The 17,810-nt window shown below is 39.6% G+C and overlaps 1 protein-coding gene across 2 annotated transcripts in view; it reads right to left on the bottom strand.

The window, feature by feature from the left end:
• Positions 1-4,440: 4,440 nt before the first annotated feature.
• TMEM116 (transmembrane protein 116) overlaps positions 4,441-17,810 on the bottom strand; it is a 36,350-nt gene continuing 22,980 nt past the window's right edge. For both annotated transcript variants that reach the window (XM_006768920.1, XM_015567360.1), the window contains 7 exons: positions 16,440-16,544; positions 12,983-13,032; positions 12,001-12,084; positions 11,530-11,668; positions 7,786-7,930; positions 7,085-7,158; positions 4,441-6,330 (listed from right to left, as the gene is read on the bottom strand). In XM_006768920.1, the coding sequence (XP_006768983.1) occupies positions 6,124-6,330; positions 7,085-7,158; positions 7,786-7,930; positions 11,530-11,668; positions 12,001-12,084; positions 12,983-13,032; positions 16,440-16,544 (804 nt within the window). In that variant the 3' untranslated portion in view covers positions 4,441-6,123. The remainder of the gene's footprint in view (positions 6,331-7,084; positions 7,159-7,785; positions 7,931-11,529; positions 11,669-12,000; positions 12,085-12,982; positions 13,033-16,439; positions 16,545-17,810) is intronic.

A 17,810-nucleotide genomic window follows, 5' to 3' on the forward strand; every position in this document is an offset into this window, starting at 1 on the left:
AATTGTTACAGGAAAACAAACTAAAATCACTATACTATGTAATAAAAGGCTAATATGCAAATTGTCCCCTCAACCAGGAGTTCGACTGGGAGTTTGACCAGGGGTAGGGCCGGCCGGCCAACTGCCCATGGCTCCTCCCCCTGGCCAGTCCAGTCCCGATCGGGGGTGGAGCTGGACAGCCAACCTCCCACGGCCCCTCTCCCCGACGGGCCCAGCCCGATCAGCCCGATTGGGGCAGGCTGGCCAGACCCCACCCATGCACAAATTTGTGCACCAGGCCTCTAGTCAGGTGCACAAATACTAATAAATACTAAACTCCTATTTGACCAAAAGTAAAGATATAAAAATGGCCCTTAAACATATTAAAACATGTTCAAATTCATTCAGATTTGAAAAATACAAATTAACACTGAGATGCCATTTGTCACCGATCAGTTTGGTGAAAATTACAATGTGTGGCATAGCAACATATTTTGTTGCTTAGACTGTGCAGAAACAGACACTAAGGCATTGCTAGTGAGAATGCAAACTGGCAAAACCCTTCTGAAAGGGGATTGGCAATATCAAGCAAAGTTACAAATACAGTTAGCACTACCTTCCCAATTCTAGGATTATTTGTTGATGCATGTGTATAATTTCAAAACAATGTAAACAACTAAAAGCACATACACAAGAGAATGATGGAAAAAATTAAGGTATATCCACAAAATGGAGTACTATGCAGCTAATAAAGAATGAGAAAGATCTCTATAAACTTATAAGGAGTGATTTATAAGATGTATATGTAAGTTTAAAAAGGAAAGTGTAAAATGTCACGCTATATTTACATAAGAAGGGATAAAAGAAAATATACATGCATCTGCTAATTTGCAGAAAGAAATTTTAAAAAATAAACAATACTATTGAGATTGGTGAGTAGAATCTGGATGGAAAGAATGAGGACATGGGGACAGGTTAAAGGCTCAAGGAGGTATACTTGGAGTACATTTTTTTCTATAGTACTGACTTTTAGTACTATAACACTTGACAAACCAACAGGAAATACAAGCAGTAATATATGAGCCCTACTAAAATAAAAATGAATAATATAACCACACTAAATAGTTCTAGATGGAAAAATACTAACCTAAATAATTTTGAAGAAAATTATTTTGACCTCATACTGGAAGGCTAAAGACAAAAATTACTGAACACAAACATTGTTCTCTAGTTCATATATTTGCTTTTTACAGAGGCAGGGTTAGTTATTCTAAAAATAATTTACATATATTCTATTGAGCAAATAAGTATATATATTGTGAAAAATAGAGAAAAAAAGGAAAAAGGATCAGAGGTTTGAAATGGGCTGTACGGTAGAGTAGGAAATGGTGGACAGCAGAGGTCTATGACCTACCCAAAGATCCACAAAACCCTGCTCTGGAACCTTTAGCTTCAATGACTGAAAAGAGGAGAAAGTTGTTCCAGGAGAACAGGGACTGAGGGAAGGTAGTTATGTAGTGTTTTCTTTTGTAAGGGCTTGATTCTGGGTCACAGTACTGGTTGGACCTCTGAAATTTTCCTCCCCTTGGTATACCCCCTTTATAAAGATAGCAGGAGCACAGCTAAGGAACACCAAACCTTGTTCTTTGCAGGAGGTTGCAAAGTAAGGACACTCCTAAAGGAAGAGCGACAACAGGAATAGGAAGAGACACAGTCAAACGGCAGTTGTCATCATATAATACTCAGGGATGGGAGCAACTGTCCTTCTAGTATGCATGCCTTCCAATTTCTGGCAGGGTTAGTTATTCTACTGGGGAGAGATATAACACTGTCCAAACTGGCATAGCTTTGAGGTCTGGCCAAACGACTGTGTCTCAGACAAAGATTTGGGTTCCAGGGAATGCAAATGAGAGACGGAGGTATGGGATCACTAGCTATTTCACTTGGGCCATGACAATGATAATCCAAATTATTTACTTTGCCTCCCTCCCTGCCCTTTCTTCTATGAAATCAAATGGTCAGGGATAAGATTTGAACTGATTTTTCTTTCAGAACTTCCCAGGTAGGATGCTTGAGAATGGGCCATTCCCATATTAAACTACATGTCGTCTTATTGCTAATAGTAACTATACTTCAAGGGATGCATCTTTATTAGTAGATACTCATCCCTAGGAATCTAATGATGTTCAGACAATTGGAAGAAAAAGCAGATGTGGCCTATGACCTATCTGCTCATACAATAAAAATGGTATATTATTAATTTGAAGCAAAATAAAGGATTATTTGTCAAGAACCTCCCTATTTATACACTTCATACTAGGAAACTGGGCTTGGACATGCCTTTTATTCAGGATGACTGGGTATTCAGAGGGTGATCTGGATTCTCTTGCAACTCTTGGCACTTGCTCAGGGCTAAAGGGAATCTTGACTTTACATGGCATTCTTTCGCATCTAGCCTATACTTCAAAGAATTTTGAGCATATGATTTATAGTCTATCTTTAAAATCAGGTCTTGTGAAGATAAAAAGGATGAGCTCTTAACCACTTCACAATTGCAGAGCAGAATAGAACCCTCCTCAGATACTATACCCAAATGTGGACATTTCCCAAATATGTTAAAAAGTCATTGTTGTTGACAATAAGCAATTCAAAAGAATAGTGTTACTAAGACAATAGGATATAATGGATACCCATGCCCTGGTCAACAGGTACATGAAGGAGCTAAGTGTGAAAGCAGTATTTACTAGAGTAGACATATGGACAGAGAAAAACCTAATGAACACCTCCCTGACTGTTCAGGGAGTACTTCAAATTTTTCATTTCTGGAGAGACTATCATATTTTGAAAAGACTGAAGCATGATGATGATTATTGGCCAAAGTCTTCGGAAGTACCAAGGCCATTCATTTCTCAGAGATATCTGCACTACTTAGAATGCAACAAGTTTTGAATCTTTCTCTCATGAAGATATGCCACGTTACGCAACTCTCATGGCTCACGAGCGTAGCCACAACTTGAGAATGAAGCATGATCATGTGGCCTGCAAATGTCATGGCCAGACATTTTATACATAAACTTATTACTGTAAATATGGGCCTCAGCAACTGCACTTTTTAGGTTTATGTAACAGCTTCCATTACTTCCACCAGCTGTTACATAAGCACAGAAGGGACTGCCTATTTCATAAATCTTAGTTCCAAAGTTCCTTTGGAAACTCATATAGTGGGAATAAAAGAGTGGAAAAAGAAGAATGTGATTATGGCAGTGTCCTTGATTATTAAAAGAATCACTGTTGTCTGCCCTCATGCTGGCTGAAGGGTTCAGTTTGTACATTTGGATCCTGCTGCAAGAACTACTGACTTCTAAAGGCAACTACACCTTGCCGCTTCAGAGCTCCAAGAATACTGTAATGGTACCTCCATTACAGACAAATTCCTACAAGCAAGGTGCAGACATAGTGCAGATAAATACCTACAAGCAAGATGGCGCTCCTGGCAAATAACAAGGTTATTGTTATCAGGGCTGGTGGCAAAGCCTAGAGAATCAGCGTGTTAAAAATCTCTGGAAAGGGCACAGAGGTTGCTCATGAAAGTTAGTATTATCACATGAATACCAAGAGAGACAAGACAGGTCTAGAAACTGTGGCAGTAAATCTAAAGGGATTTTTTAGTCCTCAGCAAGTGTGATATAAAATGTGGTAGGCTGCTATGTGAAAACATCTAAAAGTTCCCATACATTGAAAAACATCAAACATTCAGTTCCTCATGCAAGTCACATGGTGTTGGAGTGCAGAGATGTGTTTTTTTTTAAGCCACAGACAGGCTGGGACCCTTACCCACACAGTTTTCCCAGACTTGTTTGGATGGTGATTATCAGTAGAATGAGAGCAACATTTGTAGAATGAGAACAGCCTTTCATAGCTTACCAAGAAGTCTGTAACTATTTACTGAGATATGCTGTACTGAGAACTTGTCCTTCTGCTGTGTCTCTCCCTTAGAGATTAAGAGGAACAAAGAATACATTCCTCTTGACAGACCTCCTATTCAGTGTCTTGTGTATAAATAGCACTGTGTGGTTAATAAACTTGCTGCAGTTCCTCGATTGAGCTGCAGTCCTCCTGATCCCGCTTTCCTGTCTTTCTTTCTTTTCTCAATTCCCACCTCCCTACCTCAGCCTGGCTCAACCTGTCAGGCTGGCCCTGATACCACAGAAGATCTGTATAAATCAAACCTGCTAAGATACCACTATATTTCACTATGACTGCAACCTGACCTCCTGTCATGGGAGGGGTATTTGCAACAATTTTAAAAACTGCCACTGTGTCTATGTCTGAGCGCCTTATGAATTCAAGGGTTATGGGGTACAGTTTAAATAGTGGCTCAGGTTCATGTGTCCCCTCTGACTCTCAGTATGACAAAATACTGATCAGCCTAACCTAGGTCTTTCTTAGCCTTTTATTACGTCTCATTTCCACTATTCTTTTGTTTGCCTACATCCATAGAAGATTTAAGACCAGTGTCAATGCAAAAGATTCATCTTGCAGAAGCAAAATGAACAAATCTGACAAATATTTGGTAATTGCCATCTTTCTGATTAATTAATCCACATATGAAGTAATATTAAAAGGATGTTTTAAGGAATTGACTCCTTAGTTCTGGTGTCCCTCAAGGTCTATGGAGATGGGAATACTTTCTTGCTTCCATCTGTCTTTCTATATCCCAAATGCTTGTTAGTTTTTAAATTAAAAAAAGGTAAAGTAGCTCCCTGGATGAGGCAGTCTTTCTTGTTCTGTGCTACCCAGAAATCAGCTCTCCAGAGCATTGGGGCAATGAGAAGACTCAAGATGTAATGTTGACAGAACAAGGACATGTTAATCTCCATAGTAAGGCTGAAACTCATGGCCTAAAATCTAAAGAGCTATTATTGAGCTCCCTAAAATTTCTATGGAGAGCTCCTTTGGAAAACTCTCTGGAACTTCCTTTTCAGAGTATCCTATCAAATCCCCCATTGTAACCTCCCGTGTCGATTTTCTTTAATCTTAAGGATTTTGCATTGGACAGACCAAGAAATTTATCAGGTGAGAATCATATGATTATGAGTTCCAAATATTTTATCATTCCAGTCAGTTTTGTCCACCTGGCTTTCCCCTTTGTTTTGGCATCATAGAACAAGCCTCAGATTGGACTTGTTCATAACCTAACTAGAAAGATCAAACATTACTTGTTATGTGATTCAAGAAGAAACAGATTAGATATTCCAACCCATAAATGAGGCTCTAGTCTAGGAATCTTTTTGCTCCCCAAAAGGTTCAAATTCTACTTACTAGTCATTCATTCATTTATTCATTTATTCTATAAACATATTTAGCTCTGTTAAGTTGAACCATGTAAAACTGATATTAGACCATTTTCACCTACAAAAATGGCAAGTTCAAATGGTTAAACCTAATTCAGTTTTCAGCACTATTAAACCTTCTTAGGACTTCTGCCTGTAAAGGACATTTTAGAGTTTTTGATTCCTAGAGTTTCCTCTAGTCATGATTTCTCTTAAATCTTATTATTCCCTGTAACTTCAAAAGACTGGCCCTAATTTTTTAGAGTAGGATGGTCCCTGTCAAGACTTAGAATGGCACTGAACATATGAGACTAGACTATGGTGCATCTGAGTAGCTCACTGTAACTTTTTTGATAGTTGTCCTTGCTTATTCTGAGTTTCCAAAACTCTTCAAAGAACAGAAACTTCCTTTGTCCAACCTCAGAGGCAGACATAGCAATGACAGCTGAGAAAACTGTTGCATGCCACCCTACTTCACTTGAAACCATGGAATAGAGAACCTAGAAGTGGCATGTATAAATAATAAACTATAATTAATTTTTCTAAGAAAAGACTTAGACAAGTCTAATATTCACCAAGGTAATAAGTCCTTCTCTTAGATGAAAAGTGGCTTCATCTCCTTGAACAAAGACTTTAAGAATCACTAGTGAATCTGAAAATAATAAAAAGATCCTGCCCAATTCACCTAGAATGGCTACTAAACCATGGCACTATATTCCCTTTAATTTCCAAAAGACTAAAGATGTTCCCCAACACTTTTCCCAATCCTTTAGTGTGGAATAACCGCAGTTCCTGTACCCCAGTACTAGTTTCAAAGAGTAGTAGAGGTGCTGGTAGCAAAAGCAAGGGTAGAGTCCAATGGATCTAGGCCCCTGCTATAGAATCTCTTCTGTGAGCATAATAATGGTGTCTGGGTGTCTGCATCACGCCGAGTTTCTTGCTTTAGTTGAAAGAACTTGTACTGTGTCCATCCATATACTCCACAGTTGAGCAGACCCTGGGATGATGCTGTTAGAGCCTGGAGGAGATGAAGGGGTGATGGAGCCCATCCTTCAGGTTTTCAGAGATCCAGGGAATAGTTCCCATTCCCCTTATTTATAAAGAATTGTTATATTTCTTCTAACCCATACCTCAAGATCTGGCATCAGTTTTTAATATTTTCTAGCTCTCCTGAACTCACTCTTTACACTGTATCTTGTCATGAATGATTGAAAGAGAGTTGATCATATTTTTTAGGACATGTTTTTGTTTACATAAGGACAATGAAGTGATTTCAGTGCCCCTCCTTAATGCCCCATTTCCCAGGTCAGGATTGAGAAAACTTCCCTATCAGCTTAGTCAGCTCCAAAAGTCTTCTTAAATTTGATAAAGGAAGAAGAAAGAGAATTGTCCCATTTCTTTATTACTGTCTCCCTGTTCACCTAGAATAGCTCATTTATCCCATTCAATTCACTCTGAATGGGAGAGAATCATGTCATTATTAGTGCTTCATAAGAACATTTGTTTTTTTTTGTTACTCATCCCTTAAACATACATCAATAAAATGAAGTTGACCACACATAAATATGCTCTGAAATGCATGGGAGCACTTTCTCAAAGTATCTACCACATCTGTGAGGAAAATTTCACATTCTTCATAACTAAATATATTTTCTCTTTTGCAATGTAGAAATACCCTGAGGGGAAAAATTTTTGCTTAGATATGTATGGCATTATAAGAGAACAGGAAAAGAGGGCATGAGAACATCGATGCTAGATGTTGAAGATGTTACCTGAAGTACATAGAGGGCCATGTGAAGCTTGGTGTCCTGTGGCTCAATCAGCTTTATGATCATCAAAATGACAGCTATGAAAACACAAAGTATAAATCTTATCAGCACTGGCTACCTGAGCATAAAATTCTTCAGTATACATGCTTAAGCATTCTTCAGTATACATGCTTAAGCATTCTTCAGTATACATGCTTAAGCATTTTTAGAATGGAAGCTATAGACAGAATGAAGACCAGCAGTTAGATTAAGCAATTATGTAAACCACTGGGCCTTGGGTCTCCAATGTTTATTCCTCAGTGATTAAACTTTACAGATTATTAGTGCAGCAATGGTGGCAAGACATACTACAGGAAGACAGTCACACTTTTTAACATTTTCGAGTTTATCAAGCTCTTTCATAAACATTATCCAATCTGATCCTTGCTACAACTTTATGTAGCAGGATGGACAGGTATTAGTACCTCTGAGTTCTGTCAGGACATTTCCTCTCAGGTTGCATCACATGTCTAATTATCTTAACTTGCAATACATAAGAAGAATTTAAGGAGGTTGGGAAAAACTGGGAAATATGAGTGGGAACAACTTAAATTTTACAAGCTGGACAGGAATTTGCAGTAATCATTCTTGGTGAGACCTCTTTGCTTGATCAGAACCCCATAATGCCCTCTTCATTGCCCAGCTCTTTCCAGTAAGATACTCACCTGGGCCCCAGCAGCACAAGAAGGCCACTGGGTAGAAGCGTACTCGCTGCTCTACGATGTGAATCGCTGCCCACTGTTCACTTCCCAAAAAGCCAGTTGATTTCACAAACTTCTTATACAGAGTCTGGGCTTGGATGAGTAAGACCTAGACAGGGGTACAGCAGTGAATAGTTTGCCCAAGACTTAGTAACTTTCCAGGTCTATCCTCCTATAATTTTAGAAGGAACGTTCTCTTAGGATCTAATAGCAGAAAAAGCCCATTCCTCTGTCTTTACTATCTGAAACCAGGCTTTTTCTGAGAGAAAATTATCTTCAGAATGAACTTTTGCTTGGCTGGGGAAACAGACAGATCTTAGCCAAACTTGTGGTTACCATGTTCAAACATGAACCTTAACCATAACGCTCAGGGTATTTCCTCACTGAGACTGACCATAATATGCACGAGAAATAAAATTACTAGTAAGATCTGTGCCCTAGCCAGTTTGGCTCAGTGGATAGAGCATTGGCCTAGAGATCAAAGGTTCCTAGGTTCGGTTCTGGTCTAGGGCACATACCTTGGTTGCTGGCTCCTTCCTGGCTCAGCCCTGGTCAGGGTGTGTGCAGGAGGCAACCAATCAATTCTCTCACATCCAATATTTCTCTCTGTCTTTCCTTAAAAATCAATGGAAAAATATCCTCAGGTGAGGATTAAAAAAAAAAAATCTAACCAAACCCTCTTTAAAAACCCTTTATTAGAGTTATGTTAGAAAGTACTCTATACTTAATATCCTTAAAATAAATATTTTAGCACTGTGACTGAGCTTAAATTCTCAACTGTAAGCAAAAAAAGGGGGGAGGGTCTTTTCTTGCCCTTTAGCTAATTGAAAGAAATATAAATCAGTTCAGAAGTCCAACATGATTTTTGTGTGGAGTGAATTATGTAATAATCTTGGTAACAACTTTGACCAAATTTGAAACTTTTCCCTAATAATCCAGATCCATACTCTAAATTAACAACCAATTAACTAAAGGTTTGGCCATTTAAGTTTCTTTTTTCCCCACAAAAATAGGAATCAAAAGGAGGCTTGAACTTATTTGAGAATATTTATGGCTAGTAGAATCAGTTCATCATCTGTTGTTTAAAAAAGAATCAGAATGCGCCCAGCTGGTTGAACGTTGACCTATCAACCAGGAGGTCGTGGTTCGATTCCTGGTTAGGGCACATACCTGGGTTGTAGGTTCAATCCCCAGTGTGGGGCATGCGAGAGGCAGCCAATTAATGATTCTCTTTCATGTTTCTATCTCTCTTTCACTCTCACATTCCTCTCTGAAATCAATACAAATATATTTTTAAAAAAGGAATCAGAATGATAATTCTGAATGCCCAGTGAAGCCTGGGTTATTCTGAAGAAGCAAACAGGAATCCCCACGTTGCCAGGCTACCTATCTCTCTTGTCAATCAGTTCTAAATATAAACCATTAAAGCCATTTTAATGTAAATTAGTCATTGTGCAATCTTTACAAACTTGTTGATTTGAGCTAAGTTATCTCCATAACTTATATTTGAATTATCAAAGGAAATTCTCCACAATTATATTTGGTTCATGTGTACTACCTGTACTAGGAAACAAAACATATTTGGGGGATAAATTTGGTCTGCAGGTAGATAGTTTGTAATCCCTGAACTAACATATAAAGAGAGGAGAAAATGATACTGAAAAATAGATATGGCAAATCAGAAGGCATATTGCTTGCTTACTGATTTTGTACTAGGCAGTTATATATGAACTAGATGCCCGATGCATGAAACTCGTGCAAGAGTAGGCCTTCCTTCCCCCAGCTGCTGGCACCAGCTTCCCTCTGACACCCAGGACCTGGGCTTTCCTCCAGCCGTCGGCAGGCATCAGGAACCCTGGCTTCCCTCACAGTCTCGGCTTCATCTGGAAGGACCTTCGGTCTAATTAGCATATTATGCTCTTATTATTATAGATAATGTATTGTCCCATAGCTGATTATTTTAATTGTACATAATTCTGATGATGTCGGGTATTTAATAACTGCCTGAGTCACTTAGCACCTTAACCCAGTTAGACATATCATAATCACAAATTTATAGCAAATAAAGAATTGAGAAAAGAAAACTCTTTCATTATTTGGAAAATTAAACCAAAGCTCACCCCACACATTCCAAAGTATCTATATATACTAGTATAAAACTCTAATATGCAAATAGACTGAACAGCAGAACAACCAAACAACTGAACAACCAGTCACTATGACATACACTGACTACCAAGGGGCATGCGTGGAACATAGCAGGCATCAGCAGCAGATGGCAGAGTGTGAAACATGGCGGGCATTGGCCATGGCAGGATGGTGGAGCAGGTGAGAGGGGGCGTCAGACCAAGGCAGGGCACCGGTCACTGTCATTGGGGTGAGCCTCTGGTGGTTGCTAAAAATTCTTAGCTTCCATGCACTGTGATCCCACCCAGCACTAGCACCCACAGCTGGCGCCAGAGCTGCCACTTCCACCCACTGCCAGTGCCTGACACCGGCCCCTATCTCTTGGCACCGTAAGTGGGTGCGAGCGGCAGCTGCTGGCTCCAATCGCCCCTCAGGGCTTCTCCACCTCCCCCTGCTTCTGAGGGGCAATCAGGGCAGTAGCTGCTACTCACACCTGCTGATGGCGCTGGCCCCGCTCACAATAGATGTTGGCGCCAGCCCCAGTTGCTCCATGCCATCAGAGCTGGCAGCTGCCTCTTGCACCTGCTGCCAGCAACGGCCCCACTCGCACCCGCTGCCAGCGCCTGGCACCAGTCCCAATCACTCCTGAGGGCTTCTCCACCTCCCCCTACTCCTGAGGGGCAATCGGGCAGCAACCACTGCTCACATCCACTGATGGCACCGGCCTCGCTTGTACCTGCTGCTGGTGCCAGCCCCAATCGCTCTGCGCTGTCAGCGTGTGGGAACAGCAGCAGCGGGAACGGGGCTGCTAGCAGACAGGGGACTGGAGGTTGTGGCAGGAGGGGCTGGGTAGGGGCGCAGAGGATAGGCTGAATCTGCCCCTGTGCCCATGGCAGCCTCATGGCCTACAGTTCCTTTAAAGTTGCACAAATTCATGCAACTGGGCCCCTAGTCCTATATAATAAAAGGCTAATATGCAAATTGACCAAACGGTGGAATAACCAGTCACCATGATGCACACTAACCACAAGGGGAGCACTGCTCATCCAGAAGCTGGGCTCATGACTGGTGAGCGCAGCAGTGGTGCGGGAGCCTTTCCCACCTCCATGGCAGCACTAAGGATGTCCAACTGATGGCTTAGGCAGAGTGGGCCTAAGCCATCAGTTGGGCTCCTGGACTGCAAGAGGACGCAGGCCGGGCTGAAGGACCCCCCTCCCAACCCTGACCCAAGTGCACAAATTTTGTGCACTGAGCCTCTAGTCATTTTATATAAAGGATATACTTGACACATTGTAGTTTTCTGCTCTGATCCTAAATGGGAATCCACAAGAACATATATTACTTCTAGAATGAGGATAATTCCTACAGAATGAATACAGGTTCTTTTTCCCACTCATCATTTGATCTTGGGAAGTCCAAAAAACTAAGGTAATAATTAAATTGTCAGTATCACCTAGCCACTTTAAGTCTGGGACTATCAAAAGTAATTCTCCACCTCATCTTTTCCAGGCCTTGGGAGTACTACCCAATCCCTCCTTATCCCCACTTCTTTCCATAAAGGCAGATAAGGTGGCACCATACCACAATGGTGAAGAGGCTGAGTAGAAAGCTGGCCAGGAAAATGATGAGCCCATAAAAATAAAGTGTTCTACAGACTGATGTGTTGGCAGAAGGCAGGAGTTCAGCCATGGCTGATGGTGGTGAGTGCATCAGGATACACCTAGGAAGAGAATCAATGGACAAGAGCACTGCTACAGATATGAAACTATAGAGATACCTATTAGTGCAACAAAAGTTCATGAGTATAAAATTTTACTTATCATTTTGCTAACACTTTGTTCCTTCTCATAGACACATTATTTTCTAGTCACCGTGTTATATTCTATGTATGTATTTACAGCCTTGACTGCACATTATTCTCATTATTCACATAGCTCATTTTAAATACAACACCTTAGCCAGAATGTATGTAGAAAGTCCTCTTCTATCTCCATTTATAGAACAGAGTATGTGTAGACAACCATGAAAATGATAGATTTGGTCCTTACTTACCTGTGGTTCTGGCTAAAGTTGAGGAAACATTCACTGGCATTGCCCAGACAGAATACAGGTATCATCAATAGTAGAGGTATCAGGCTAGGAGGAAAAAAAAACTTATCACCCTAATATTCAGACTGTTTTATGCCCTCTTCCATTTGCAAAATATTATCCTGTTCTTTTCCCTCCTCTATCATCCCACCACTCTCCACTAATACATACATATTTAAATTCTCTAAGAAAAATCGTTCAAAAACCTTAACTATACTGTCTTTTTCAATACCTGGGGAAGAGAAGTGAGGAATGCATTTTATACTTAGGGTAATGAACACTAACAGAGTTTCTTAAAGAGTCTCTGGGAGTTGTGTGATCTGATAAAATCCAAGTGGGTCAAAATGAAAGGAAATATTTTACAAGGAGCTCTCTGCTTGCTCAGTCTGTTTCACTTTCCATGGTGACCAGAAATAACTTCATTCTCATATGTCCTTTCCTGGGAGCTTTTCTAAAATAGACCTTTAAATAACCAATTATTATCCAGAGGAAAAGACCCAAGAGTAAAAGTTACAAAATCTAAAACCAACTCTGTAATGACCACTTAAATGAAATCCAGACCCCTTCTGGGCTTAATAATTTTAAGAATCTCATCCAATGTTATAAAGGTAGATGAGATCTTGAAAGCCCCTATTACAACTCTTTAAGAGATGTAGAAAGGAATTAAAAGTCCAAAGACTTAAAGGGAAATACCTAACAGGCACTTAGACATGATGGCAGAATTGAGGCTAAAACCCAAATCTGTAACTTCAAACCGTTTGCCTATTTGAGAAAATGGAACCAAAGATCACATATTTGTTGCTTCCTACTCAGTAAGGCTCCAAGAGGACATAGGCATGACAGATTCAATAGATATAAAGGACATTGTTCTCCTATTTGCTCCCACCTAGACCCCAGAATAATGAGAGTTCCACACCTTGCTAGGAAAGAAAGCAAAATATCTTACCTTGACGAAATGATGGCTATCTGACCAACTCGACAAGTATTATCTATAACCTATGAAAAGGATAAATGTGAGCAATGTCTAGGATATTGCCAATCATGTTATAATAAATACCAGGTTATTATGTGTCACTTGACAGAATAAAAATTCCCAAGAGTCAGCTTGCTTCGTTAAGAAATATTTGCTATAAAATTCAGTGAAATAGTTCCTTAGCATAGGAGATAAGAGAATTTTATCTGTGTTACTATATTCTAAATAGTACAATAGTCACAAAAAGAACCTGTAGGAAGTAGCTTAATATAAGATTTGCCTACCAGAACAAATTCTCTTTAAAAAAAGGCAAATGTTAAATCACACAATGTTCCATCTTCTAATAACAGTTCAAACCTCTTCTTTTATATCCAGGGAGGTGTGGGATTTTTACTCCTTATGAATGGAGTGAAAGTCTATGTATAAGATGACCACCAGCCGAACCGGTTTGGCTCAGTGGATAGAGCATCGGCCTGTGGACTCAAGGGTCCCGGGTTCGATTCCGGTCAAGGGCATGTACCTTGGTTGCGGGCACATCCCCAGTGGGGGGTGTGCAGGAGGCAGCTGATCGGTCTCTCTCATCGATGTTTCTTACTCTCTGTCCCTCTCCCTTCTTCTCTGTAAAAAATCAATAAAATATATTAAAAAAAAAAGATGACCAGCAGACCCTAGCTGATTTGGCTCAGTGGACAGAGCGTTGGCCTGTGGGCTGAAGAGTCCCGGTTTCGATTCCAGTCAAGGGCATATACCTCGGTTGCAGGCTCCTCCCCAGCCCGGGCCCTGGTTGGGGCTAGTGCAGGAGGCAACCAATTGATGTGTTTCTCTCACATCAATATTTCTCTGTCTTTCCCTCTCTCTTCCATTCTCTCTAAAAATCAATGGAAAAATAGCCTCAGGTAAGGATTTAAAAAATTAATAAAGATAATAAAAAATAAATTTAAGAAAGATGACCAGCAGAAAGTATAACAGGCCAGGGTTAGTATAATAAGGGCAAGGTCAAATAAACCCTTTGGATTATAAGCCCTTCAAGACTTGTTAGATTCTAGAAGAAAGAACATTTCAAAAATCTCCAGTTGTGTTAGACACTGTAAAACAAACTACAGAAGAATGGTCCCTACCCAGTAGGAATTTATGGTGAAAGATATTGAACATAACACCTTAAAGAGATAACAGAAGAGAAAACAAGTGTTGTTGTTTTTTTCTATTTTAAGGTAGAGACAATATGGGATGGCATTGTTAGGGATCAATAAGCATTAAGTGAGCAATTAATTAATAACCAGAGATGACTAACTGACCTGCCTTAAGAACTTTGAATCAAGAATAGCAAATTATTTCAAGTTGGATAGAAATTGCTGACTTTAGGTAAAATGGGAAATAAGTAAAATTAGTCTTTGGTGACTTCTCCCACTCATGTCCCTTTTTCTCTTTTTATTATATCCTCTATCCAGCAGGTGGCTATCCTGTGTTTAATTCTTATTCTTAACTGGATATCAATGAATCTCTGATAAAAAAGTTTATTAGTAAAAGTTTAGGGCATAAGTCTTGCTAGGGTATTTAAAAGAGAACTCAAACATGAAAAAAAAAACATGTCAAGGCTTTAGGAATAAAGCTAAAATAACAGAATAATAGACAGTGGAGTTAAATTTTTTGGCTAAAGTTTATCTTCTTGGAATATTAGTGTTATAGCATGTGTTACATAAAGAAAAGCACAATATGTGCATTTGTATGACTATAAAGCAATAGAATACCATATGTGACAGTTAATCTTTGTCTCTCTCTCCCTTTTCTTCAAAAATTAGTTTGTTCTGCCCGGCTGGTGTAGCTCAGTGGTTGAGCCTTGACCCACGCACCAAGAGGTCACCAGTTTGATTCCCAGTCAGGTCACATGCTTGGGTTGTGGGCACAATCCTCAGTAAGGGGTGTGCAGCAGGCAGGCAATCAATGATTCTCTCTCATCATTGACGTTTCTATCTCCTCCCTCTCCTCTCCTCTCTGAAATCGATAAAAATATTTTGAAAAATATGTATAACTAGAGGCCCAATGCATGAAGATTGTGCAAGAATGGGCCTTCCTTCCCCTGGCTGCCGGCACCACCTTCACTCTGGCCGGAGCTGCCTTTCTGCCTTAGTTCAGGCTGGAGCCACTTTTCCACCTTTGCACGCTGCGCAGAGGCCCAGAGCGGCTGGGGTGGTGTGGAACGCCTGCATCATCGCCATTGGTACGACACAGCTGCTAGGTGCCTGCATATGCAAATTAACCAGCCATCCTTGTTGGGTTAATTTGAATACTCACTTCTGATGGGCTGGTGGGCATCGTAGAGGTACAGTTAATTTGCTTCTTTTTCTTTTATTAGTGTTTTATAGTTTATAAAACATATAAAGACATTTAAATAAATGAAAATTGCTCATATCATAAAAATGTATTCTGCCAAGATCACTTAGTGATATACTAAGAGTCAGAAATAAGAAAGAAAATATACTATACAATGTAATACTATTCACCAATAAAAAGTAATGAATTACTTATATAATACTATAATGGATAAACTTCAAAAGCATTATGCTAAATTAAATAAAACAGACAAAAGAAATTATATACTGTGTGATTCCATCTATATAAAATGTCCAGAAAAGGACACTCTATAAACAGAAAGTAGATTAGTGCTTGTCTAGTGCAGAAGGTTGGAAGGGGATTAACAGTAAATGGGCATGGAAGATTTTATTGGGGTGAAGAAAATATTCTGAAACTGTCATGTGATGATGACTATACAACCTGATTAAGTTTACTTTAAAAACCATTGAATTGTATATTTAAAATAGGTGAATTATATGATATGTAAAATACATACATGCACACAAAGAGTCCAGATGTACTGACTTAGTGAATAATTATAATGCTAGACAGTGCCAAAACTCTGTGAACCAAAGGGGGAAAGACAACTAACTTCTCCCTGGGTTAATCTTATTTTCTGATTACCATACATTATTTCCCCTGCTCTTCTGCAAACCAATATTTTTTATCTACTCATACTGAAAAAATACAGCAGAGCAGAACACTCACCCTTTCCATACCTATAGTTCAAATCCCAGGTTTCCAAGCTAAACACTTTCCCTGACTCTTCGCCAAGATCTTTAGCAACAATGATGTACTGGCATAGAGCCAGGATTATTTCTTTTACTGAATAGAACCAGGCAGGAATGGCAGTACTGTGCATAATGTTTCCCATAATGGAGTCTCTTTTTTTTTTTTTGGTGGTATGAGATATGAGGAAATCATATTAACAGGATAGAAACTCAGTGAGAACATGTTTTCCTTTTATTAATCTCAATTAATTCACCTAGTCTGTGCTGAGTGTTTACAATATTGATCAAGGATACATGGGTTTGTTTTAGCATACTGTTCTTAACTATTAACTTTGAATAAAACTTACCAAGGAAAATGTGCTCTGTCCACTCTGGGTGTGTTTCATCCTTAGTTCTTTGTAGAGATACCAGATGTAATTGACGGTGTAGAGAAATGAAGAAATGTAGAATATCTAGGTAAAAAAGCAAAACAACCCATCATAACTGCCCCACTCTGATTTCCTTTGATTTATTCCATTATTTTCTATTATAGGAGTTCTACCTACTATTCTATTAGTAACTTACAAACTAGTATCCATACCATGTAAAATATGGGAATTCTATCCAGCCTACCTAAAACATGCCTCAGCTTTTTTTAAAAATATATATTTTTTAATTTTTTAATCCTCACCAAAGGATGTTTTTCCATTGGTTTTTAAAAAGAGCAGAAGAGAGAGGGAAAGACAGAGAGAAATATTAATGTGAGAGAAACACATCGATTAGTTGCCTTCTGCATGCATCCTGACCAGGGCCCCAGCCTGAGGAGGAACCTGCAACCGAGGTACGTACCCCTGACCGGAATCTAACCTAGCACCCTTCGATCCGCAGGCCAATGCTCTATCCACTGAGCAAAACCGGCTAGGACTATATTTTTATTGATTTCAGAGAGGAAGGGAGAAGGAGAGAAACATCAGTAAGAGAGACTCATTGATTGGCTGCCTTCTGTATGTCCCCTCCTCGGGATTGAGCCAGCGACCCAGGCATGTGCTCTGACCGGGTATCAAACTGTGACCTCCTGGTTCATAGGTCAGTGCTCAACCATGAGCCACACTGGCAGGGGCCAGCTTCCTTTTTAAAAAAGAAGTTTTTATTGATTTTAGAGGGTCCAGAAGGCATGAATTATGGAACAGAATGACAGAATTCAGAGGGCAGGGAAGTAAAAGGGATGATGATAAGAGATTAACCAAAGAACATATATGCATAGACCATGGACACAAACAATAGTGTAGAGAAAGCCTGGGTGGGGAAGGACAGGGGGGTGGGGGATGGGGGACATCTTTAATACTGTCAACAATAAAAAAAAATCATAGAATCTTTTTCTATTTTATTTTTTTATTGAAAATGCCATAAGGATTTCAATTTATATTTTTTATTAAGTTTACTGGGGTGACATTGGTTAATAAGATTATATAGGTTTGAAGTGTATACCTCTATGATACATGAACTGTATATTGCATTGTATGCCCACCACCCAAAGTCATATCATCTTCCATCACTATATATATGACAGCCTTTACCATTTACTACCCCGCCCCACCCCTTTCCCTCTGGTAATCACCATACTGTTGTCTATGTCTAGGGGAGCTGGATGAAAAGGGTGAAGAAATTTAGCAAGAAAAACTCATAAATGCAGACAACATTAGGGTGATTACCAGAAGAAATTGGGGGTGGGGGAGGTA

Source organism: Myotis davidii, unplaced genomic scaffold (genome assembly GCF_000327345.1).
Source record: "Myotis davidii unplaced genomic scaffold, ASM32734v1 scaffold223, whole genome shotgun sequence".
Lineage (NCBI taxonomy): Eukaryota > Metazoa > Chordata > Mammalia > Chiroptera > Vespertilionidae > Myotis > Myotis davidii.